The sequence below is a fragment of the Nyctibius grandis genome, chromosome 17, assembly GCF_013368605.1.
Source record: "Nyctibius grandis isolate bNycGra1 chromosome 17, bNycGra1.pri, whole genome shotgun sequence".
Classification (NCBI taxonomy): Eukaryota; Metazoa; Chordata; class Aves; order Nyctibiiformes; family Nyctibiidae; genus Nyctibius; species Nyctibius grandis.
In genome coordinates this window covers 3,921,248-3,946,945 of record NC_090674.1, presented here as the reverse complement: position 1 = coordinate 3,946,945, position 25,698 = coordinate 3,921,248, and the positions used below count along the sequence as shown (strand labels likewise).

Here is a 25,698-nt window from a genome sequence, read left to right as displayed (position 1 = left end):
TTGCCTGTAAAAACCCCGTAATACTGGAGTTAGACTGACCACATTGCCTGTAAAAAACCCATAATACTGGAGTTGGACTGATCACATTGCCTGTAAAAACCCCATAATAGTGAAGTTAGACAGATCACATTGCCTGTAAAAACCCCATCTCCTGTCAATTTTAAGTAGACTGTCTTTCAGCATTAAGTAATGTCCTTTCGCTTGTCCACTATGAGTAAACACAGGCATGGGTTTTGACTTACATATTTTGCAGACTTCTTTCCATCCCACCCTCCAACATCCCACCTCTAAAGAGAACAGCACTGAATTCTACAAAACAAATAGTGTAAAGACACCAGTGTCCAGAGAGAGGAGGATTAAATGCTGAACTGATGAATTTGCTAAAAGATTATCTAAATTAAGAAATAGTGCAAGCCTGGTTACCCCTACAACTTCTGGGGAATGTATTGGCAGGACTTGTTGCAGTTAGGGCTACCTGCTAGGGAGTTACCTTCCTTGACCTTCTATAAACTCCTCCTGTTTGGACAGCCTTTTCATATTCTGGACCTCTAACAATCTAATGTTATTGAAGTGCCAGAACTAGTCACCAACAGGGCTACAATCCAATAGGCAGCAATTGCTGGAAACTCTCCTCATTTCCTGGCCCTCTCCCACACCCCTTCAAGACAGAACTGAGTAAAGTCTTTCCTGCTCTCCCCAGCTTTTCTTGGCTGAAACCTGTTCCAATTTCACCCTGTAAACACCTGATACAAACAGATGAACAGGGAGGGGCCAGAAAGCTCTTCATAGCTTTGGAGGGTGGAGGTAAACAGAAAAATAGTATATAAGATGCTTTGAGACAGATGTCCAAAGTGCATAGACTCCAACAGGACGGGTCTGAAAAAAAAGCTACTTCTTCAGGCTCCACCTTCAGAGACTCACTTCATTGGAAGACAGCTAGGTACCAGTCTGCTACAGCACTTGCAGAAAGTTTCCTATCTACTCCAGCTGCATTCAGACTACGCGCAGTCAGCTGGAAGTTTTCTGTTGCTGTAAGCAAAAATGCCAGCAAGATCCACAGCTCAGCTGGTATGGCTCTGCGCTGTCACTGTGTCTGTGGCAATCTATCCAGCACTGCTGCAGAAGCCTCCCAAAAGGAGAACGATCAATGGGAATGCACAGTCCAAGATCACAGGCTGCTGCGATGAGATTAAGGAGCTCAAGTTGCAAGTAGCCAACCTGAGCAGAATGCTGCAGGAGCTGAGCAAGAAGCAGGAAGGTGACTGGGTGAACGTGGTCATGCAGGTGATGGAGCTGGAAGGGAGCACCAAGCAGATGGAGTCCCGCCTCATCGATGCCGAGAGCAAATACTCCGAAATGAACAACCAGATAGATATCATGCAACTCCAGGCAGCTCAGACGGTCACACAAACTTCAGCTGGTAAGGAGGGAGTCACCAAGCTCCCAGATACACCTCTTAAGGAACTAACAACTAGTTCTTAATGCTAGCATGTCCCACTAACATGATTAGCAAGTATGCATACCGAGTGCTTCTGCTTAAAGTTCTTCCGTAGGCAGGTGGATCCTGAGAAAACTAGTTTGAATTCATCTATCAGAAGTCCAAAGATCCAGCTGTATTTTAATATCTGTATGTCTGTTATCAGGGAGTGGAAAAACTGAACAGGTACTGTATTTGTATAGTGAGGAACTCACAGTCTAATGTTTCATTTTCTGAGCACTACAGTACCAATCCAAAAAGAAAGGGAGCTGGCTTTGTCAGGGAATGGCTCTGGCAGTAATATCCTCCGAGTTCACAGTGCTGACAGGGGACTAGAAGTTGGTAAAACAATTAGAAATGCTCTCCAAGCATTACTGGAGATTTGTAATTCTATCTTTATGACTATCTATGAACCAGAGTAAAAGAGTGATTCATTATTGGAATGATAATTCGCAAAAATTCAAGGCTGTAGATGATACAAGATGCAAACTGTGATATAAGCCTAGCCAGAAGACAGTTAAATTGTTCAAAAGTCTCTCTTCCCTGAGGGAAAATTTCACTGCACACAGTGATTGCACAGGCCTGTACTAAACGTGGAATGCAGGTGCATTTTGTAGGTCAGCGACCTGTAAAGTCACTTCTAGAACAAACTGTCATTTCTGTTGACTTCTCTCTTTAAATGGAATTCACTGCAACAACCTTAAAACTTCCTTAAAAAGAAACTGCTGTTGTCTGGAACAACTGGGTTTGCCAAAAGACTTCATTTGGATTTTTTGTTTCTAAATGCAAAGGAAAAACTTCTAAATCTATCTACTAAATTCTTCCTACAAAAAGTTCCACGTGGCTAATTTTGACACACCATTGTTTACAGTAGGTCTTAAACAAAAATTATCCCATAACAACTCTCTTTGGAGCCGCAGTAAAGGTTTGGAAAACATACAGTAGCACACAGAAGAAACTGAAGAAACTGGCCCAGAAGGTATTTAAAACAGATGTGTCTCACCTCACCAGGTAAGAGACATTTAGTCTGTACTAAACTGAAAACTGTCAGAATGGATAAAGCCTTGCTTCAGCTCGTTTATCCTCCTCAGAAGAATAGCTGTGCATTTGATCATCTTCAAGTCAGCTCCTGCACTGGGAGGAAAGGAGGCTTGCAGAGACTGACAGATTGACTGCAGCTAAAAGCCACCATCTCTGGCACAGGCTCTAGTGCAAAAAGTGCTGAGCAAATATGCCTCATTCGCAAACTTAGTTAACCTGTTCAAGCACATAATCAAAACAGGCACCTGGCAGCAGGCCTAGCCACTCTATTAGATAAGCCTTTATTATTTGGGTGTGGGGGGACAGCAAATATATACCTTTTTACCTTCCAGCACAGACACACACAGTAGCAATGTGAAGAGAAAGCAGAGATGTCTCTTTGGATAGGAGAGATTTTAAAAAAACCCCAACAAAACAAAACACCACACACAAAAGAAAGAAAACATCACAAAGTCTCAGTGCTACAACCTCTTTTTCTAATGCACGCATTGATCAAAACTAAACGATTTAAGGAAACCGTTAGACTTGGGGGAAGTCTTCACTTAACTACTCCTTTTACTACAAACTAAGCTTTACAGAAGCCACACTTATAGGGGAGTTGTTCTTGCTGTTCAGGTTCTTACTTTCTGGTTCTGATTCAAGTAGATGCTGTCTATGACTGCTCGTCACTTTACCAAAGGAACTACCGAATCTCTGGTGTTTACAGGCTACCTCCTGATGAATTTTTGGGGAGTCCAGATCTAGAGGTAAGGATGTCAAGTACACAATGTATATTACATGTCTTTTCAAATATAATCAAGAAATACTTATTTACCACAGAGATGAAAAGAGCACATACTGAGTTATGATACCCTGCACTTTGAATCAGCATCTTTATGTGGGCTAACTTCAAGGAAGGAAAGCGTATAAATTTAAGAAAAACAGAAAAAGGATTCATTTAATACTTTTTTTTCCATGACTTTTAAACAAAACAGGAATTTCTCCATGTTGTGAAAGCTAGAATGATGTCTTAAGAGAACTGAACCTTCCTAAGTCTACTGACAAGCAAGCACTGCCTTTTTTCCTGTTCTAGGTGTTCTGTGACATGGAGACAGATGGAGGTGGCTGGACTATCATCCAAAGACGTAAAGTTGGTTTGACATCTTTCAATAGGGACTGGAAACAATACAAGGAAGGATTTGGCAATATTCGGGGAGATTTTTGGCTGGGAAATGAAAATATCTACCGACTTTCAAGACGCCCTACTGTTCTGCGAGTGGAGTTGGAGGTAATTAACAAGCTCTCAATTTCAGCAGCAAAAGGTTTTTCTTACAAAGTGATTCTCTAGTAGCAGATACCATCTTTTATGTCTATAGGAGGCACAAAGAATTTGCACACTTTAATTACAGAAGAAGGAGGTAAGATGGACATAGTGAAAAATTCAAGGACTAGGGGGCTCTTAGGGAACATGTGGGGCTCTAGAGAATTCTGTGGAACCCACTGCAGACAGAGATCAAACTTCTGACCACGTCAGATTTAAAGATTCATGGAGATGTCCCATAAAGTTTTAAAGAGACTGAGCCTTCTCCTTTTGCAGCACTTCCTTCTGCCTGTGTACAAAAGAGTTTGCATTTTATTACCACAAAAATTTCTACAGTCTACTAAAGGCTTGGGTTTGACTTAGACTAGTTTAGAGCTGGTACAAGAGCTTTGAGGGATGGGATACGTACAATGGAAAAAGTGAGCTGAAAGGCTTTATATCGAAAAGTCACTCTTTCAGAGACAAAAAAAAAAAATAAAAAAATAAAAAAAATCACTTGAGACAGCACACTGTGAGACAAGGATGTTGGAGGCAAGAGCTGCACACCAGGTTTCCCTATGTTGTTTAATACCCATGCAGATAAGACTTGGAAATATGATGCTTTGCTCTGGAAAGTTTCTTTGCCTTAACAGATAAGTTTCTGCAGTCTGTGTCCGAGACAGAAAAAACTTGTGAAAAATCTAGGACTGAGAAAAGATACGTGACAGGTGCTGTACATAACCATAGATGGTGGAGTCTTTTCATAAAACTACTCTAATAGGACCTATGTCTTCACTGTTCTGTGGCAGGACTGGGATGGTAACACACGCTATGCACAATATAAGCAATTCACCCTGAGCAACGAAATAAACAGCTATCGTCTTTTTCTGGGGAACTACACTGGGAACACAGGGCGTGATTCCCTAAGGTACCACAACAACACAGCCTTCAGCACGAAGGACAAGGACAACGACAAGTGCGTGGATGACTGTGCCCGGTTCCGTAAAGGTAAAACACGCATAAACACCTTCCTGTGAGAGAGCTGCCTGGGTAATTTGTAGAGAGCCCATAACTCTCTCTTTCCAAGTAACTAGTGATTTGCCATCCAGATGCTACTTAAGGGAGAGGTGACCAGTTCTGGAATACACAATTATGTGGGAAATCAGGCTGTTAAAGCAGATTTACACAGAGCCAGACCGTCTGTTACAGACATCATTACTCTTCAAATGATTTAGTGCATGCTCTCATGTACACATACTGTTATCCAGCCCATTATGCTTATCTGCCAGATATCTATCTCAGATGTTGCTGCAATTCAGTGATGCAAGAAGTTATTCCTGTATATCTAGAAGGTTTTTATTTTTCTTATATTTTTATGAGGTTTCAAGTTCTACTATTAGGCACTTGTAATTACTCTCCTATATTATTATCCTACACACACCTCAAGGTTCAACCCGAATTCTAATCTTTATCCCTACTCTATAAAGAGCCTCTAATGAGATTACTCTCTTCATTCAATTTAACTTTATATGAGGTCTGTTACAATAATTATCTTCACTGCATCTTGCCCTTTACTTTTAATTTCCCCATTGTGCCCTTATGCGACATGCAAATAAAATTGCTGATATCAGTCTCAATAAAATAGCACAGCTTATCTGCAGAGTCCAGAAACCTTTTCAACACCTTAAGATGCTCAAGCTAAGAACCCAAATTCATTTCCTATGCTAACTCTCAGAGTCAGAGACAGAAACATGTCAAGGAAATATTCTAAGAGGAATGAGCAACTAAATGAAAAGCTACTGGACTAATTTGACTGTGTAACTATAAAACCTTTATGTATTTAGTATCTATGTTAAGTTTTGAATTTACCTGCAAGCCCAGCTATTAGGGCCATATGCTCCAGGGATTAAATGCTGCCTTCTTGTCACTCTCCTCAGGAAAGAGCCATAATTCTTATTATTAATACAAAACATACCTCTTTTAAGTAAATGGCTCACCAGAAATCTATTTGTTTTCTGAAAAGGTGGATATTGGTACAACTGCTGCACAGATTCCAATCTGAACGGGGTTTACTACCGCAAAGGAGAACACACCAAGAACATGGATGGCATCACCTGGTACGGATGGCACGGATCAACCTACTCACTGAAGAGAGTTGAGATGAAGATCCGGCCAGAGGATTTCAAACCGTAGAGGAAATCCATATTTGTTTGTACAGCTACACGATGATGCCACTGCACAGAAGGTGGGCAACAGACAGCTCAAAATCAGCCAAATAATTGTTCATTTCATGTAATACATGCAACTGCTACATACACCCACAAACACTAAAGCACATTAAGCACCAGCCACAGCCACTAGTGTTATCAGGGCTCAGACTTATTTCTTCCTCTTCAGGCTCTTTCCAAAGGGAAAAATACTGTGTTAGAATAGGTTAGAATAGAATGCACTTGCAGCACCTTCAGAAAACCTACTGGTGTGTTCTCACTAGCATTGTGACTAGTGGGTTGCCTCAATATTGACCAGCCAAGCAGGGACTGAAAAAAGCCTCCTTGTTGCCTTTCCTTCAGTGTGTAGAGTAAGCATTGCTGAGTAAATCCTTCCAAGAGGGGCTCAAATCACAAAAATGACATACTCGTTTCAAGCCAGAGGAATCAATCAAAAGTGTCCCTGATGCACCTTTCTTTAGTGTATAGTAAGTGGCTTACATTCTCACAGAGGAAAAACGAAGCTCAAAAATTTTGGATTAATTAGTATTGCCCAGCTTCTCTCCTGAAGTTTTACTACCATCTCCTGCTGCTGCCTCAAATGACTCCCCATAGAGGGCTGCACCCAGCAGATAGTAACCCTGGAGAAAGGATTTGTCCCATATGCTCTGTGATGTTTATTCCTACCCACAGATCACCTAAAGGTTGATAAACTAGAAAGCAACTTTCTGGGCTGCCACCAAATTATGTTCAGGTTAGGACATAAGTGTGCTATATGTCAGTAAGACTAAGAGAGAACAGCAGGTTAGCAAAAAAATCCAGACCCAGCCAAAAAAACCTCAACTCCAACACTTAAAACCACTGTATCCGTGAGCAAAACACTAGGTACACACCAGAGAATCCATAAGTGCCAAAAGCTATTCAAACTTAAGGGAATGTTTGCCAGCATACTGTGCTGAGGAATATTAAAATCTGTTCTGAAAACTACCCCAATTACAAGTTACCTAAAAATGTTACATCAAAAATCAGTATGTTTCTCCCTTACATAACACAGTGTTAAAAATAACAGTTAAAAAGAGACACCTCCTGTAGCCATACTGTTGTTTGAATATGTTGGAAAGACAGTTATAGTTAATATATCTATTTTTATTCACCTTAAAGAGAGTTTGAATCTAATTTAAATTGTTCAGTCTTGTGTGAAATGGGAGATAAAGATGTCTTGGGAATTGCCTTACATATGTTTGACTATTCATACTGTAAATTTCAACAGTGTGGAACTATAGTTGCAACTATTTTAACTGTGGTCTATAAATGGATTTTTAAAGGTTTCTGAACTTTTTCATTTCTAATAAATTGTCTTTAATTTTTAATCCTGCTTTACTTCAGTCTTTGCTCCTTAACTTGCTTTTTGACACACAAAGAAACAGCTGCACAAGTGATTGAGGCCAGGAAAGGGAATACACTGAATTCTATATTTTCCTCAGAAAAAGAAGAGAGGACAAAGGATGAAAGAATAAAAGAGGGAAAACAAACAGGAAAGCAAAACTCCAAGGAAGTAGGAGGGCTGAAAAATTCACTGCATAGAGACAAAGCTAAGTTTTTGCTCAACCAAAATCAATTTGTCCATCTCAAATGGCAGAGTTAACGTTTCTGTGATATGAAACCAAGAACCACAGTTTAAAACATACAGTTTAGTACCAAATCCTGTGCAGGTATTCCAGGCTAACATCCTTCTTGTTGACAAAGCTCAGGAAACAATACACTCTTGTTATAATATCTTCTATTTGATATATGAAGAATGAGACCTATCTAAGCTAGATGAGCAGAATTTGATGAGAAATTTTAATTAAGAACTTCAGCTTTTCTGGCTTATTTATATGCAGGTGTAGAAATTTCTCTCATGTAACTTACAGCCACTCCACAACATCCCATATTGAACTTGAAGGGTGAGAGGTGGAAATCAGAAGACTCCACTTTTTCCTGCACAGTTTCCCACAGCTTCTATCACAATTTTAATTACATAATAGAAGGGCAGAACACAGCAGCTAGGAGCGTACATTTGCAAGCTAGTTAGTAAGCCTACGACAACATCTTGTGGCAGAGAGCGAAATCCCAAGAATTGTCCAGATTCATCCTAATGGTATCCTAAACTGGGTACTGATGCAAGAGCACAAGTCTCATCAGTTGTGGTCCTACCTGATAAGAGACTCTAGAATGGCCGGAGTGGGACCCTTTTGAAATTCCAGCTCCTTGTAGTGAAGGGCCTTGGCATATGCTCGACATTTTGCAGCTCTTTCCCCCAGGAGGACAATGCCATTATCATCTCTCAATGGCAGTGGACCCTGGGTAGAAGCACATACATGAAAAGCAGGATGAGTATAGAAAAGAAGAAAGTATGCATGAACTCTTCACACCCTTTCCATAGACTAGACATCAGCCAGCTAGCCAGCATTAGAAAAGAGTTGCCCAAGAGCATCTCTACCTTGTCACTGTGTTCCATGAACTCTGCCAAGTTCAGCAGTGTCTGAGTGACTTCTGCAATGTCCTGAGAAGTCAGGGCCAATTCAATGCTTCGGATCAGCTCATCCTGCTGGTCTTCATTCAATTCAGACCAGCATGAAACAAAAGCAGCATTGAAGAGATCTCTGAGGACAAAAATAAAAGAGAGTGAGAGGTGGGGATTCATTATCCATGAAAAAAAGTCTATTTGACAGTGGACTTGCCTTCATATTCAGAGAGAGCTACAAAATGCATTTATATGTCTACCTGCAACAAACAGTGATTAGCTTTTATAAAGCTAAATTCTCTACTAAAAACCCAGTGAAACCTGCATTTAAAAATGTATAGTAGGATGAAATACTACAAGAGTAGAGATATTGTACTATCATATGCTAGCAAGTATTTTAGGCTAGACCAAACTCTTCACAGCAGCAAGGATGCTCTTCTCTTCTGCTACGAAGAACCAGGCCTAGTCTAGTTTCTCCAGACATACTGGCTGCAAAAGAAATAAAGCACTGCGGCTTATTCCACTCACGAGGCATTTTTATTCACCCACAGTAGATCCTCAAAACTATTTCATACTCTGCTGTTTTTCCAGCTTCACTTTTATGTGCCTTATGTTATTTCTAGACTAACATGCAGAATTCCACTGAAAGATTTTGTGCACATCGCTGAGCAGCCAACTGGGAAGGGTGGAAATGAAATCAAGTTGCCAGCTATTTGATTTGTCCCAAAGCAGGAACTACCTCTATTTATGCAACGTAAGAGCTTTTAAGTAACTTTCTTTTTCCTTATAATATCTGGCTTGCATCTGCAATTTCAAGTGATCCAAAAAAACAAAATTACTCTACCGAGCCATGGGATTATATGCCTGAGCCAGGGCCCAGCATGAGCGCAAGGATGGTGAGGAGGAATCTTTCAGCAGCTCCAAACTCAGTCGTCTCAACCATTCCAACCAGTCATCTTTGGAAACTCTTCTTGCTGCTCCCCAGGCCTGCAGTACAAAGCAAGACAATTCAACTACCAAATGAAGCACTATCCAAAAGCAGAAGTCCATCAGCAGGCAGCATTACTTCTTTACAGCTCCAAGTCACATTGCCAAGATTCCCTTCTCAATTTCCTGAAATCCTTTACCAGATAATTTGCAGTACTTCAGTCTCATTTTAAGAAATCTTCCCGAAATGTATTCCTGTCATGACATGCCAAGTATTTAACATGAATAATTCTTTCCCTACAGAAATTCATCAAGAGCTGAAGCCACTGTTGAAACATCAGCTTAAAAATACTTAAAAATGTAATTCTAAATGCATTAAGTCTAGCATTTTCAAACCAATCCATCCCACTACTGAACTGAGCGCTCCATGCATTTACTGCTCAAATTAGCCAGAGCTTAGCTATTAAGTTCTATACTGGCTTCAAGAGAATGTAGCACTAAGACAGAAGAGAAGTGGCTGATAAAAAAGGCAGAGGGTCTGAAACAGATGTTTCTAAAGCTACAGATGATTCCTTGTGATCTAGGAAGTCTTGTTCATACTTCACATAACAAGAAATTGTCAAGATTACTTCACTGCCATTAATACCTTCTGCAGGTTGATGGTGCTAACGTGTAATTTCTTCATGGGACCTGTTTCCACAGGACCACTGGCCAAAGTTTCTCCCTGGTTGCTTCTCAACATTCGGTGCTGATAAATCAGGGGATCCTCCTCTTCATCAGCAAGAGTATAGCCCTACAATAAATGGCTTACAATGAAGATCACGCCCACACGTACAAAAGCCATTTTCTACAAGCCAAATGGATGATGAAGTCAGAGCACTATCCAATCTCAGAGCAAAATCTGTGAAGCAAACAACTGTGTTTCATTACAATGATTACACCTTATAAACCAGAGAACTCGAATGATATACCTTTTCTATTCAAGGTAACTGATAAGAAATCTTAGCTCCCAGTATAACAAGCCAAAATAATACACCTTAAAACAAGTACTCTTTCCTATTTGCTTCACTACTAAGCCTAGCACAGTGTGCTACTTGTTCCAGACTAATCAAATTGCAAAGCAGTTACTGAGCTTTTGAAACGTGGGACACACTGTGGAGAACACTGAGATAACAAGGTCTCCTTAAGTCCTGAAACTGTTGGAAAAATAGGGTAAATCCACATTTAAGAACAACTGAGAAAAAAATAGTGATGCTGGCTATAAGTCTAAGTTCTTACCTAGAACTTGCAGTGATTTTTCTATAGGAAATATTTGATACCAGTTGCCAATAATTTTCCCAATGCAATCTCAAAGTCTCCTTACAAAGCTTTACTTAACACACAAATACAGAAACAACCATTCTTCCATTTTATGAGTAACGCAAAGTGAAGCTCCCAGCTACATGTTTCAACATGAAAACAACCCCAAAGTGCCCTTATGCAAACAACAATATACTTGTCAACTCACCTTTACAATTCTGCAGATAAGAACATCATAGCGTTGATGGTTAATTCTGTGTCGCACCAGAACCTTGTTCACCATCGGGATAAAAATCTGGTACTGTATATGGGAAGGCATCAAAAGCTAGTTACTCAGTCTGACCAAGAGCAGTAAAATTCCACCTTTGTTTCACTGATCTTATAAGAAATCAATTCTGAAAGTCTGATTTCAGTAACTCCTGATACCAGAAACAACTAAGAGAAGAAAAATCTGTTTTCTTTAAAATCTAGAATGAGCGCATTACAAATATTCAACTTTAAAGCCTCGATCTTTGGAATAACCCCTCCTTCTATGAGCTTTCAAGCTTAAGAAGAATATTACCTTCTTTCCCAGCTGGAACACCAGAGAGGAGAGGGTGTCCATTGCGGTTGTTCGCAGCTCAGGGCTCTGATCTAGTGTTCGCACAATGGGATGAATAATCCGTGAAGCATAATCAGTGAAATCCAGGGACTCTGTCAAGCGGTCCACTGTTTCTAGAGCAGCTCTAAAGTCAGAGCAGAAAGAACGGAGGACTTATCTCTCATGGTATCAAGACAGGAGAAACAAGATGTAAAAATAGATAAGTGATTCATGCTCAGTCCTCCTAGGCATCAATAGTAATAGGAAAAACAGGTCACTAGAACTCCGTTAATGCAGCTAGCACTTGCAGGACAGCTTGCAAGTTGCAGTGACTAAAATACTGGCAGGTGAGAACCAGAACGTAGTAGTCTATACCCAACAAAATCTAGTAACAGTGCTGTGACGTCCAACCAAAAATAACCTTCCATAATGATTTGAGAGAAAACCCGTGGAAGGAACTAAGCAGTATTTCACTTCTACACATGGCTAGGGCAGCCATTGCAGAACTTGGATATCACAGGGAAAAAAAGAGACTGCAAAGCCACCAACACTTACTTGCGAGCCACCACTGGGACATCTGGGGCATCAAATAGCTTTACAATGGGAGGTAGTAACAAATGAAGGTAGTCATCCAGGTTAGCTCCAAAGAGCTGGATCGCATTCAATAGCTGGAAGAAAAAATGACCCAATGTGACTCAAAGTCATGAGAGATGCGTTTTAAAAAGTCAGTGTCCAGTGAAACGCTGCTTCAGCCCTGCACTTTAAACAAAGTACTGTCTGCATCGCTTCACACCAAGCCACTGCTGAACTGCACCCATGCCATTTGCTTGCAAGACACAAGCAAGAAGCCCTGCTGGAGCATGGCACACTGGGCATGCACCTGCCTCAGCAACACCCAAACGAACCCAGCTGCTGCAGCTTCCCACTCACCTTGACAGAAACAATGCGACTCTGACTATTGTCATGCATGAAGACCCGTAACATGTGAGGAATGAGCTGTGGCAGATAGAGTTTGAATTCACCTCCTAGAGCTACCACAATTTGCTCGATAAGTAGGATAATTGTGCTCTGTATGGAGTTGTTCATGACCCAGAAGTCCTGCAGAAGAAAAAAAAAAAAAGGAAAAAAATTAAACAGTTCTTCAGCGGGGCTGTAGCAACTAACACAAACTGGCAGTTTTGGTCTGTTTTTAAAACACTCTGTGCCTTCAGTGTATTTATAGCTGTCAAAAACAACCTCTAGGCAACTGACTTTTCCTAATCCTTCTGAGTGTTTGCAAATAGTAAGTGAAAATGAAGTGAAATGCCACCTATTTATGAACTCCAAACACCTCTTGCTAAAACTATCTTTCTGAAAGTAATAAGCGCACAAAATCCAAGTGCTCCAAAGAACTCAAGCACTAGAAGAACCTAGGAGCTGCTCTTATTGCAGTTACTGGTAATAATGTATATTATTGTTTCAAACACATGTTATTTCAAAATACAATTATTACTTCAAATACGTGAAATTCTGCACTTCATATGAGTTTATGAAATAATTGATACATTTCATAATGACAGAATCCGCCTTTTCTGACAGTAAAATACTGGCTTAAAGATTGTACTCACTCTCATCAGGGTGACAATTTCATCCATATAGGGCCGAATATGACTTCTCACAAAGGACACCAACATCCCTAGCTGCTGGAACAGGAACTGGAAGGAAGAAGTGTGTAGTGATCAATGCAGCCTATTCAAACATCAAAGCAACACCGGGTAAACGCATTTCACAGGCCAATTGCAAGCTCATATACCAAACAAACAGCATGCATAGCTCCTATATGCTCAAAATCTGGGGCTAAATTTTTGGCAGCTTCAGCTCAGCGGTTTGGGTTTTTGGGAGTGTGTGTGTGTGGGGGGGGGTGTTTTGGGGATTTTTGTTTGGTTTTTTTCTTCCGCCCCAACTTGCATCCAAAATTTTATAAGCTCAAAGCCTTAGACAGTCAAGCATACAAATAGGTGTTTATAATGTGTCAGCAAATTTATAAAGTGTCAGAACAGACTTGCAAGCACAAACACCTCAACTACAGAGCTTTGTAATTTAGGTTTGAAGGATGCTTCCAAAAATATAGCCCCTCATCTTTTCCCCCTGCCTGCACACTAAACTGGCACACATTTTAAGCTATTCTTTCTGTACTCTTTCCCATCCCCACCAAGATATATTGGTGAAAAGTTACTGGGGAAGAGAGTTTGGTCCTTGCCAGAAATATCACGTTTTTGAAAGATGGTTGATTGTACCATAGAAGAATTTTGACTGATTATTCAGATATACTACGACAGTTTTGCAATTCCTTTTGCCCCAATACAATCTTATGCACTCACTCATGACAATGAATTTACTTTTGAGATTGGTATGAAATAATGCGGGTTAAATCACTTTGTCCACAAAATAAATGTATATAGTCTTTTTTCCTCTAGGAAAATGTAAGTTATCATATATTAAATTTAATTTCTTCATGCAGTATTTGAAGATTATAGTGACAAAACACAAAGTGGAGCTCAGAAAAAGAGATTACAGATTTTTGTGAAAATTAAGTAAGAAATAACATCAGCTACTTTAGTGAAAGCAGTACACCTACATTTACCAAAAAAGAACCCTGAGCTCCTCTGCTGTGCCTTTTTTGGTGTCATGAAAGGATGCTTACATATAGGACAAGGACCTGCCTCCTTTAGGCTTTAGTGTCACGTGTACCCACCTCAGCTCTTCTCCCCAGTACACTTTCACCATCTTCTTTTACCTGAAAATTTTTAAACAGAGTGTGCACAACTGCATAGCTTTCAAGCAAGTTAGATCAGTCAGGTCTAGGAGTTCGGCCAACCCAGGCGTGTGAGATGTTTTCCTTCCAATCTGAGTAGTAGTTCAGTCTGGGAGAAAACAGTGGTTCTATAGCAGGGTTGGGATTCTGCTAAGGGAGCACCCATCCCACCATAAAATACAGTACCAATAACTAGTACAAACTGCCCTTCCCACCCCAGAGATTATTTTCAGCTGCCTGAGGAAAAGGCTTGGCAAACAGCAGCCATCTCTGGTTAGGTGAACCTTAAGCCCATTATTGTCTTCACACAATTCTCATTTCCTTCTAAAACTGTAACTTAAGTGGGAAGGAAGAGAAAGCACTGCTGTGGAATCACCACCCACACTGCTCTGAAAGTTAGCAGACTGTAGCAAATTGAATTTTCCTTCTCACAGATGAGCCAAAGTACATGGTTGCATCAGAAATTTAAAGAATCTACCTCTATTATTTAATAATACTGTTTGCAACAGTACATTAACGCGGAGATCACTGAAAGCTCTGGATGCTGCACAGGCTGTTTTCCTGAACAAGACCAGCTTGATAAAAAAACAGAATCAAATATTAGCCTTCTAAGGATTATGCTCAGAAGCAACTGTTTCAATAAGCAGCAGAAAAATTGTTTCCACTGGATATTCTACCAAATGCTCACAGGAGAGAAAAAGCAAAGCTGAACCTCACTTCTGCAGCATGCTTGGCAGCAACACATAGCACAGCAATGCCCAAAGCCAGTCACATTCTCTTTCAAAAAATGGAGTCTTTAGGGCAGTGGAAGAGGAAGGAAGAAAAAGTGATCCCTAGTACACTCACCTCTCGGATGGCACCATCACAAACCCGTATTACATTAAGGAACGTTGGCATGACCTGGGGCAGGAACTGCACACACTTCAGCCCAAGAGATTTGAAAATAAAGGTGATGGCCTGAACTACCATAGTGTGGTGTTGGGACAAGGATTGGTCTCGGAAAATTCTCATCAGTGCCACCATAGAGACAGCTGGATAGAACTCATCCAGAGGGAGGTTTCCCATGTTCACCAACATCTCACTGGTACTGTAGTCCGCTAGGAGAAAAAAGCCAGTGTCACAAGCTACATATTAAAAGGTCTTGAAGCACTCTAGTATTAGGTGCACTCAGGAGCACCCAAGGATTAGGTGAAAACATGTACACTAATAACTTCTTAAGAAGAGACAAACTGGTAACAGCAAAACAACAACAAGAAAAAATAAAAAAAAAATTCAAGACCTGTTTGTAGATCATAAAGCTATTCACTGGAAAGAAATTCAGATGCTTACAAGAATCCTGGCTGGATTTGGACTCCGAGAGGCTGACAGCTGAAGCGTCTCGTGACTGATCAATCATGCCAATGTTCACTTTGTGTTTGTAAGGGTCCAAAGCACCCAGCAACCCTAACACACGAATCGCCTGATATGACAGAAACAAAAAGAAAAGTCATCAGAACTTCATCGCCAAGGCAAAAGTCAACATGTGAACCCACATGTATGAAAAGGTCCTAAGGATTAAGGAGAGAAGATCTGGAACTAAAGTGATTGCCTGGAAAAAACATCAATGCTTTCCTTTCAACTACTGGAGGCCATTTCACTGACTCAACTTTGACCCTCTTAATTCTGCTTATTATACTTCTATCAGCCACAACAATGATCTTCCACCTCACTCCTCCCTGCACAAATCTATGCAGACACACTTATTTGACAGCTTGCCCTCCCTCAAAAACTTGTAGAGGTGGTTGTGTGATAGCTTCATGTTCATACCTCTCTACGGGTGCCCTGGTTCTGCTCAGTCTTCAGGAAGTTCAGAAGCACCTCCAGCAAAGTTGGGTACTTCCTGTATGGTTCCACCACATAACCAGTGCTGGCCACAAGCTGTCCCAGTGTCCAAAGAGCCACCTGGAAAGATCAAGCCCAGAGAAGGTTAGTTTTGACCAGGGAATTTATTATGTCTCCTTATCCATCAGACATTCAACTTCTGTAAAGTTTCTTTGAGCATTTAGTGATTTAAAGGTTCATTTTAGCAGCTATGATGGGACACATGGATATTTCGTTAGAGTGGATGGCAAGTTGAGTGCAGTTGTCAAACACTTACTTGTCTTTTAGCCAGCAGGGAGGAGTCCTGTAGCATGTCCATAATTATAATGAAGAGCTCATCCACCCACTTCCTCATCTCCAGCCCACTGACCTGTTGAAAGACAAAAATCAAAGTCCTTCATCTAGCATTGCCAAAAGCTTAACAACTGACAAGCATGGCAAAGAGGTACCTGCAGTATCCTTACCTGTGCGAGCTCCCCTATGGTAGCTAGGACGTTGTTAATCACCCCTGGATTTGGATCTGGATCAGGATCTTTCAGTTTCACAATCAGTGCCTGGCAGGTGACAGAGGAACAAATTAGAATGTGTTTAGAAGACTCCTTGCTGTACATACGGTACTCAAAATTATCTTTCCTTTTGTTTATGCCTGGAATTGATTCCACAGGGACTCAAATTGCATCATGGTGAGCATTACAACAGTAAATGAAACTTTTATTTCACAAACTTTACCCCAAACCAGAATCAAGTTAGGCTACACTGTTGCAATACGTGCATTACTGTGGGTAACACCCACGCCAATCTGACTTTCCTGCTATGATGAAGCAAAAGAACTGCAGCTCCTAAGGGTCATGTATCCACTTGCTATATCATCCCACTCCAAAGTCACCAGTAAACGTACAGAGACTCTACCTTAAGGATGGGCTCCATATACGGACGAATGAGGCGTGGAGCATTAGAAACCAGGTGGCCCAACATCCTTGCACTTTGCTCTTTAATCCTGCCAACACCGCTGTGTTCCAGCTCTGTTAGAATCTGCAGAAAAGACAATGGAAGCATGAGAACAGGGAAAATAAAGGTAGGCAAAAATTCTTTGGATTTCCTCCTCCCTGTCCAATGACAACAGAAAGAAAAAGGAATCTCAGCACTTTTAAAGGGTGTTCTACATTTATACTCCATTCAGTCATTTATGTCTAAATGAAGCTAAAGTTAATTAGCATAAAACTGAATGGACTGCTCCAAAACCATCTACATTTACAAAGTGGTGCCATCCGTTCACCTAAAAGCAGCACAAAACATTCTTCCTCAATACAGATGGAAAGAACTACAGCATGATGAATGTGCAGTGAAATGACTGCTGTCCTTTCTAACACATCCTTACAGCTTCAGTCCAAGCATCTATCACTAAAAAGACTTCCTGAAACCTGCTAAGCTGGGTAATAAATATTTTCCGAAAGGGAGATATTCCCACACACTCACAACAGCTAGATAGCCCAGTTCTTTAACACCATCTTAATCTCAATACCAAGTATTCTATTTTCACTGCAGGCATCCCTCTTCATTACCTGGATTAACATCTTGCGCAGGAAAGGCATGACAAAAGCAGGGTTCATGCTGCTCAGGCGACCCACAGTACAGATGGCCAGCTCTCGGATTTCAAATACTTGATCATTCAGGGCCACAAAAAGAGCTTGCAAATTTTCTGCCTGGGCAAGGTGAGCATCAAATCGCTCATCCAGAGAAGCCAACACACAGAAACGTATATCAGGGTCTGCAAAAACACATTTGTTTCTCTTTAAATGCAGTAAACTCCCATATTTAGTGGCAAATATGTTCAAATTCTAACACAATCTTAATATCATGACCTGCTCACATGCTAAAATTAACATGTGGTAGGAGAGCCCTTTTCGCTGAACCCCACACTAACCTGGGTCAGTTATTCCAACCACAAGCAGTTTGCTGAGAACATCAGCCACAACCTGCACTGCCGTTTGACTGACCACATGGGCATGACCACTGATCAAGTGGATGGAAGGCGTGAGCAAGCGAGAGCAAGTGCGGGCTGCTTCCATCCGGATCTCCTTGTGCTCGCTGTTCAGAAAGTGGTCTGCACAGTGCCGAACAAACTGAGTCAGAGAGTGGCCTAGAAAAAAAAAGAGGGGGAGCTTAACACAGGTTTACACCTCAATTACTGGTCTTACTAGGGAACAGGAATTTAAAGAAAGTGCTCTCAGAGTTTTCCTGCTACTCGTACTCTACTCCAATGCACTAGTGTTTATAACCCATACCCCTTGGCGCCCTGCTTCCTTATTTCATCTTACCTTCAAACTCAAAGCTACCAAGTGTACGAAGGGCAAGGGTGATGCTACCCACATCACTGGCCTCTGGGATGTTGGTGAGGCTGGGGGAGGCAAGCTGGTGGGCAAGGCCCTTTGGCATGCCCGGGTGTCGCAGAGGCTTGTGCATTAGAACAAGGGAGAGCATTTTCAGCAGCCCATCCTGGATATCCTTCTTTAGCTGGGGGATCTGACGACTCAAGTCATACAGCACAGCTGTTAGAGCAGGGCTGAGGGCAAGAAGCAGGCAGATAGTCATTATAACAGAAACAATACGAGGTGCATATTTCACCTTTTTGTTTATGCCTTTGCCTATCAGAAGATAATTGTGGGCATTCACACTTCACAGCAACACCTGCCAGCAGAGCACAAGGGTCCTCGTGTGAAGTCAGGCACATGAGATGACCTTCTTGTATGAACTTGGCCAGAAAACTACTGGGACGGTAGCACACATTGCTACATCAGGCAATATTGCTACAATACTGTTACAAATCTAAGTGATTCCTTATACTTGTGCTTTTTAGACTCAAAGGCAACTAAATTAACTTCCACATGGTAACACTAATCTAATCTAAACAGCTTTGTGCTACCTGGATACTTTCTCCATGCCCTCCCACACTAACAGCTTCATGAGCTAGGAAATTTCCAACAGGAACTGCCAGCTCCAAAGGTGAAAGAAGCTATGAGCAAATAATTCGGCACTTCAGTTCTCCTTCTCTGCCAATTTGATACGGCAGAAATCTGCTGGCCTTCAGAGGCTTTCTAAATTTTTGCAGGCTGTTGCCAAATGTGTTTGAACACTAGAAAGTAAAGGAGATTGCTTTTGAATTCACTAGTTGTTCTACAAAAAGATTTCTTTGCACAGAGACCAATGCTCTTAAGTAACTCAACAGACACATTAACACTTAAAACATTATTCTTCTGAAAGAGCTATACTGATCTTCTGAAAGATCATTTAAAAGGAATAATCTTCCTCTTCAATCTGAAGACTTTCAAGGTCTCATTCTGTATGGCCTACAATGCCATCCAGTGGCTAACAGAAAAACGTGCTCCCATGCCTTGTGCTTACCTCAGGCCCACAGCCAGCATAGGCTCCAAAAGCTCTTTGATGTCCTGCTGGATACTGGGTCCCATGGCTCGGGCCAGCATACTAATGCAGGTGAAGACTGTGGCATCAACCTGCACAGACTTCTGCCTCCTGGGAAGGGACCACATAAAAGTTAATTAAGAGGAGGTGCTATTTTTCAAACATCTTTCCTCATCCTACTTCTGTGTTATCAGTCTTACTGAAGTATCTCTGATTTTAATACAATAATTTGATCCTACATCTACAAAGAACAGGTGTTCCAGTTTCTTGTTCTAACCTTCACACACTTACTTGTGGGCAAAGTCCTTTGGTGGAAGAGCTGCTTTTATGATTTCAAGGACTTTTGGTAGGTAGGCTTGAAATTCAGACCTCACAGCCACAGAAAGCAAACCCAAGGCCTGGAAGGCTGCTGTTCGCTCCTTCTCCTTCTTCACACAGCTGAGAACATGATTCATGGTGTCTGGAAGATACTGATCAGCTGCCCACAAGAGAGAACAATACAGATATTGAAACTTGTTTAGGTTTATACAGTTGCATCACATTTGCAATTAAACTTTCACAAGTATAAAACTACAGAACAGACATGCCATATAAAATTTGCTGACATGAGCAGTGGCAAACACATGTCATCATATAATAAAATTCTCAAAGCCCAGCAGGCTTTCTTTTTAAGAAAAAAAAAAAAGAATCACCAAAATAAAAGAGCTATGAGAAAAAAAGCACTGCAACAGGTTCTATACACAAATAAGATCCAAGCATCTTGTTTTTATAGTGATTTATTGGAAATTTGGAACAATAACACAAAGTTTGTTCCAACCCACTTAGAGCAGCTTGGTGACTTGCCTCCAACTCTGACACTCTCCTAAACTTGCTTGATAAATCAATTGAACTGCTTTAAATCTGGCAGGTAGTTCCCATTTTCACTTGATACTTCCTTGCACATGCAACAGAGAAAAGGGAAGACAACTCTGCTGATAATATTTGGGATACATTGAGTGGGAGCAAGAGAGTAGAGTTCAACCCTAAGTCTGACGTACTGAGGAAAAAAAAAAAAGAAAAAACACAAAAAGGAGGTTCTCTTTCTTACGGTATTGATCACAGAATTCAGAGAATAGTTTTCAATCCATTTCCTTCAACAGAGCAACACTTTGGCATCAGATATCAAGTCACATTTATTCAGAAAAAACCCCCTGTCCTCCCACAGAGGAATCTGCTCATCTTATAAGCACTGCCTTTGTACTGCTGCATTGCCTGCACAAGCTCATCTGGAACAAAGAGAGATGGATAACTTCCAGCCCTATTTCAGCAACACTCGAACATCCAACCATCTGTCTTGTCACCTGTGAATGCTGAAGGACGGAAAGCCGCCAACCGTGGTAGCAGATTGAGAACTGTCATCTGGATCAAAGAATTTTTGCTGGTTCTGCACTTGAGAACCCACTGGCACACCTGAAAGGAGATAGATCAGGCTTTGAAGGATGGCCATGGGCAGTAATGCATGAATGTTTATTACCTGGGTGCTTTAAGGCATTCTACTGACATTTGGCTTCAGAGTCCACCAGAAAGATGGATAATTAATACTCCTTCCCAAGAAAGTAAATCACTTGCTCTAAGAGAGACTGTGACAAAGCCAGGATACATAAAATTCATGAGTTTTACTGCCTCAATTCAATATGGCCTGCTAAGTAAGGACACGGAGGACAATTGCTCTACAACAACCACTGTTGTGAATGTTGGTAGACAAGTTGAAGAACAAACACTTACTTGATCAAACTTCTCTTCCATCAGATCCCTGCAGCATCGACTTTCTACCAATGTAGACTTTGCTGGGACAGGTGAGGTTGCAAAACCCATGATTCCTTGGTGGGCGCTGTACCCCAGAAGACCAGCCAAAGCATTTGACTGAGAGGGCTGAAGAGACTGGAAACTAGTGAAGGGAGTGATGTGGCGAGGTTTGGTACTGAAGCCCATCAGGTCTTTGCAGTACTTGTCATGCACAAGCTGCTGCTGAGTAATCTCTTCCATCTCCTCTCTAAGGCGCTGGACAAAGTAGAAAAGCAGGTTTAAAAAAAAAAAAAATTAGCTGAATAAGAGATTCCCAACACAGTGCTACCCAAATCTCCTGAGCAGCATCTTGTATAATTGATATCCAAATGGCTGTAAAACATCAACTAAGCAAAATCCAGTAAAAATATTTGGGTATCTAACATGCAACAGAGAGTTGTCATTCTATATAAAGTTCTTTTTCATTGTAATTAATCCAGTTAATAGCACTTTACATCAGAGCTTAATACCTACTCTGCCCAAACTTGTCACTGTTACTTCTCTGACACACTTCAATTTGTCATCATCAACACTCTGACTCCATGTTCAGATAACTTTTCAGCCCAACAGCCCCATTTCAAACACAATGGGATATTTCCAGAGATTGCTGAGTTGCTACACATTGTTGATCAATCTGGCAACCAAAAGCCATAATCCCCATTTTGTTCATTTGCTCACCTCTCCCTCCATACTGCTGATTCTCACTAGCTCGTTGAGGATCAGTAAGGCACCATGGATTCGGTCATCACGGTTCATTCCTTTCTCTTTGGCCAAAGTCTCATCAAAGCCCTTCTCAGCCTCTTCATAGGTATGCTTGGAGGAAAAGGAAAAAAAAAAACCTCAGTGATCATGCAGAAACAAAGCCTGTGGAAACAAAGCAGTGCTGCCAGTCAAAAGTTACTGATGTCCTGTAATTTTACAAGAGTAGCCACAAACCTCAACTGAGAAATAGCAGAGTACAACACCTCAAAATTCAGATTCACCTAGAAGTTATGGACCCTGCTGCAAAGCATTTTCAATAGCACTAATCAAACAGACAGTCAACCATGCCATGGTATAAAATTCATCAATATCTGCATCACATATTTGACTATGGGGAATCTAAGTTCACAACATTTGACTGCACTGTCCAAACCTCATTTGATATTATGAGGCTTGAATTCAAGTGACAATGGCAGCAAAGCTGAGGTTCAGGTAAAAGAATCCTTACCTTTTTCACTCATGTTTTATCCACATTAATAAAACCATCTGCTGTTAAGAGATGACAATAGATAGATGATTGCATGGCTGTAAAACTAGGTCAGGCTCAATAGCTATAAATGAGCTACAGATAGAGCAATGGATTCTTGATGGAGTTAAGTCTCTTGCTTAATTTCACAGTGGGCTAAAGGAACTTCTCATCTTGTAAGCCATTATATTTTCAACCCTTTCAAGGGGAGGCAGTTTTCTACTGACAATCAGACATACTGACAAAGGTGACACAGGTTCTTAGCTTAGACAGCTCTTCTAAAAACCACTGCTTGCTCATTTGCATCGCATTATGAGGAGCTGCTTCAAAACAAAGTTATTTTCTTACTCGGTACCACTGGGGCTTCTGCATCTCTTTTGGCTCCCGTTGAGTGGTGAGGATAAGGCAGGCTCTTAAGGCAGAAACAGCTCCCTCTCGGATGGCCTGTTTGGGATCCCACACAGCCACAAATATATTGTCAAAGAATGGCTGCACTTGTTGGAAGAAGAAGGTAGGCACGCTGATTGCCAGCTCACGCAGGACCAGAACCTGGAGGTGGGGAGAGAAACAGTAACAATCTGTGAGGATGAGCACCCATAGACAAACCTCATAATTTCTAGACCGTAGTATCATTTATTTAGACTGCCAGTGTCTGGGAGCCTGAGCTGTTTCCAGCTCCATACTTTTACAGTTCCCAGCACAATGGTGTCTCAATCTTCTTTAGTCACTGGGCTAAGGCAGAAGCAATGAAGCACAAGAGCATCTCATGCTATCTGCCACGAAAGCATCACAGATTTTCAGACATGGACTGGCAGCCGTTCTGATCCTGACCAGAGCTTTTCCACAGCTTTCTGTTCACATCTCCTACCACCATTAACTAATCCTAACCATCCCATTCCAAGACAGGTGAAGGCAAAAAAAAAGATCACTTACAGCTGCATGTCTTCGACCTTCATTCCTGTCAGCTCCCAGCCATTCCAGAGCTCGTTTCACCTCAAACTCCACATACTCAGCTGTGAAGGTGTCACCAGCCATTGCAAGCCGCCCAATAGCCTTGGAGGCCATCTCCATTACAACAGGGTCATTGGACGGCAAGAGGTTCCTCAGGTAGTTGGCAAACCTGCCGATACGGGTGGCGTTACCTCCTTCAACACCAATAAGGCTTGCTGTAGAGAAAGGGAACAATGCTGTAGGTTCTCCCTAAGAGTCAGTGAGGCAAAAAGTAGGTAATTCCTGGATGAGAGTTAGTATTCCCTATCAATTCCTTAAAGATTCACATTAACTCCTCCTAAACTGCAAATCTACAGAAAAAAATATTAATCAAGCAATAGGAAAGGGCCACCATTCTTTTGAGCCTGAACTTGTTAAGTGGGCAGGAAAACGCATCCAGTAGCTTCACAGATTTTCCCCATTTTTAGTTTAAAAAGAGGAAAAAAAAATCCACCCTGGGATCACAGACCCATTCCCAACAGAAAGGCATCCATTCACATGCAACTACTACGGCTGGTCTGCCTCAGTAGAGAGGTCAAAGACTGAATGACTCAAGGAAATTGCTCTCCCCCTCAGCCCTAGAGATGGTCTCTCCTGGCCGAGGTGGAGGCACACTGGCAGGCAGCAGTGTGGCAGAAGCTTTCACTGCTGTTGCCTGGGTTGTACCTGCTCTGTAGATAAAGAGGCCATCAGTGTCCAGGGTTGTCAAGCCGGCACCTTTCAACAGCACTAAATTCATAGAAACAATTTTAAAGTGATACTGTCAGCTTAAAATCAGATGTTGTCAACACAGATTGCTCTAGCTAAGGGACTTCCGCTGTCTTCAAACATGTTGGGATTGGATGATGATGTCTGTGAGCCTAAACCATAAGCACCACCTATTTGGTTATTAAAGAAGTAACTGCTACAATACAGGCTACTTGCTTGGAAGAGAAAGTATTTATGCAAGCTGATTTCCCCGAGAGGTAAGATGCAGGCAGCTCTGCCATGTCACAGCGAAAGCACAATTGGAGCAACTGATGGAGCAGCTGATCAGAATCAAAGCAGAAGCTATGTGAGCCCCTCACAGGGATGGAAGCTGCTGTTATTGAGCCAGGTAAATTTAGATAACAAGAATCAATCTCATCAGACAGAAGAGAGTTGAGAAAGTCAGCCCACCCTGATGCATATCAAAGGATAGCACAAACTGTTCTCAGCTGTGCTCAAGAACAGAATTTTCACATGCTCAGCACTCACATTTGATGCTTGACTCCCAGAAGAGCTTAGGGCCCACTGAGCCACTCTCAGCACTCAGCAGCTCCCATGCTGACACTTACAGACAAGATTTTCAGAGCCCAGCAACTAACACAGACCCAGAGTATTGAAGAGTCAGACATAAGGCCCCGATCATAAAAGCTCATTCCATTTGAAAGTCTGTCCCTGAAGACAGATGCATGAAGAGAAAACTCACCAGAGGCATTAAGCACTTTCACTCACCTATAGCCAGAATGCCACCCTTCCTTTCATTTGCATCAGAGCTAGAGACCAGCTCAAATATGTGATGGTTCAGCTGATCATAAAACCTGGTAGATTCTTCCTGACTCATCTGTAAAATGAAAAAGTTCAAATCAGCTTTTAGCATTCTTTCTCTCCTTCCTGCCCCCAAAATCTCCATAAAGACAATGCTTCCTAGGTCACTTAAACAGAAAGAAAATAAATCAACCATACATTATAAACACAAAACAGTATCTCTTCTTTGTGCCTAGACATGTCGAGTTTATTTACTCTGGTGCTTGACCACCCATCTGTGTCACCAACTCACTCACGTCTCCTATATGCTGGGGCCAAGGTAAGCTCCCTGCTGTGCCCCACCTCCTAAGACCAACTTCCATATTTCCAAAATCTCCATCCCCAACGTACCCAGCCAGTGCCCTAGACTCATACGATAAACAAGGATAAATTATCCCCTTTGCAGCACTCACTTCACGGAGCTCCATGGTGACATAATGCTGCAAGTCCTTGGCAGCTTTCGCCCTCGTCTCTTCACTGCGACTCTTCAAGCCATTGGCAAATTGCTGGAGAATGGACACAGTGCCCGACATGATGGTGGTATGTTGGGGCTCGGGGACATCAAGTCCTGTAAGTTCTTCAGAAAGACACTTTTTTTTACTGCTTTCAGCTATTGAAATCTCTGAGCTGCTTTCTTAATGCTGTCCCTGCTGCCTGTTTCCAAAACACACATGCTATTGCATGTGAGGATGCTGTGCCAGTAGAGCACAAAATTACA

At 41.6% G+C, this 25,698-nt stretch overlaps 2 protein-coding genes across 5 annotated transcripts in view; one reads left to right on the top strand and one right to left on the bottom strand.

The window, feature by feature from the left end:
- The window catches only part of MTOR (mechanistic target of rapamycin kinase), a 61,599-nt gene that overhangs the window by 34,653 nt on the left and 1,248 nt on the right, over positions 1 to 25,698 (bottom strand). For all 4 annotated transcript variants that reach the window (XR_011049394.1, XM_068414357.1, XM_068414358.1 and 1 more), the window contains exons 2-28: positions 25,394 to 25,557; positions 24,909 to 25,017; positions 23,376 to 23,608; positions 22,791 to 22,991; positions 21,893 to 22,027; positions 21,155 to 21,430; positions 20,731 to 20,839; positions 19,682 to 19,868; positions 19,373 to 19,501; positions 18,289 to 18,533; positions 17,895 to 18,110; positions 17,533 to 17,738; positions 16,880 to 17,002; positions 16,435 to 16,524; positions 16,248 to 16,340; positions 15,917 to 16,051; positions 15,440 to 15,569; positions 14,957 to 15,207; positions 12,924 to 13,010; positions 12,247 to 12,414; positions 11,872 to 11,984; positions 11,299 to 11,461; positions 10,945 to 11,037; positions 10,084 to 10,230; positions 9,355 to 9,497; positions 8,487 to 8,649; positions 8,201 to 8,346 (exon numbers count right to left, since the gene is read on the bottom strand). Coding sequence is in view for 3 of the 4 variants with exons in the window: in XM_068414357.1 (XP_068270458.1) it covers positions 8,201 to 8,346; positions 8,487 to 8,649; positions 9,355 to 9,497; positions 10,084 to 10,230; positions 10,945 to 11,037; positions 11,299 to 11,461; positions 11,872 to 11,984; positions 12,247 to 12,414; positions 12,924 to 13,010; positions 14,957 to 15,207; positions 15,440 to 15,569; positions 15,917 to 16,051; positions 16,248 to 16,340; positions 16,435 to 16,524; positions 16,880 to 17,002; positions 17,533 to 17,738; positions 17,895 to 18,110; positions 18,289 to 18,533; positions 19,373 to 19,501; positions 19,682 to 19,868; positions 20,731 to 20,839; positions 21,155 to 21,430; positions 21,893 to 22,027; positions 22,791 to 22,991; positions 23,376 to 23,608; positions 24,909 to 25,017; positions 25,394 to 25,513 (4,211 nt within the window). In the remaining variant the exon portion in view is untranslated. The remainder of the gene's footprint in view (positions 1 to 8,200; positions 8,347 to 8,486; positions 8,650 to 9,354; positions 9,498 to 10,083; positions 10,231 to 10,944; positions 11,038 to 11,298; positions 11,462 to 11,871; positions 11,985 to 12,246; positions 12,415 to 12,923; positions 13,011 to 14,956; positions 15,208 to 15,439; positions 15,570 to 15,916; positions 16,052 to 16,247; positions 16,341 to 16,434; positions 16,525 to 16,879; positions 17,003 to 17,532; positions 17,739 to 17,894; positions 18,111 to 18,288; positions 18,534 to 19,372; positions 19,502 to 19,681; positions 19,869 to 20,730; positions 20,840 to 21,154; positions 21,431 to 21,892; positions 22,028 to 22,790; positions 22,992 to 23,375; positions 23,609 to 24,908; positions 25,018 to 25,393; positions 25,558 to 25,698) is intronic.
- On the top strand, positions 1,042 to 5,990 carry ANGPTL7 (angiopoietin like 7). Its single transcript, XM_068415060.1, has 5 exons — positions 1,042 to 1,420; positions 3,161 to 3,264; positions 3,591 to 3,785; positions 4,607 to 4,805; positions 5,821 to 5,990. The coding sequence occupies exons 1-5, from the start codon at positions 1,042 to 1,044 to the stop codon at positions 5,988 to 5,990; spliced, it is 1,047 nt and encodes a 348-aa protein (XP_068271161.1).

Bases quoted from the DNA above. Each gene is read 5' to 3' on its own strand.
- ANGPTL7 (XM_068415060.1), top strand. From the start codon at position 1,042: ATGCCAGCAAGATCCACAGCTCAGCTGGTATGGCTCTGCGCTGTCACT. The intron at 1,421-3,160 runs GTAAGGAGGGAG...TTCTGATTCAAG, and splicing joins GGTCACACAAACTTCAGCTG to TAGATGCTGTCTATGACTGC. The intron at 3,265-3,590 runs GTAAGGATGTCA...TTCCTGTTCTAG, and splicing joins TGGGGAGTCCAGATCTAGAG to GTGTTCTGTGACATGGAGAC.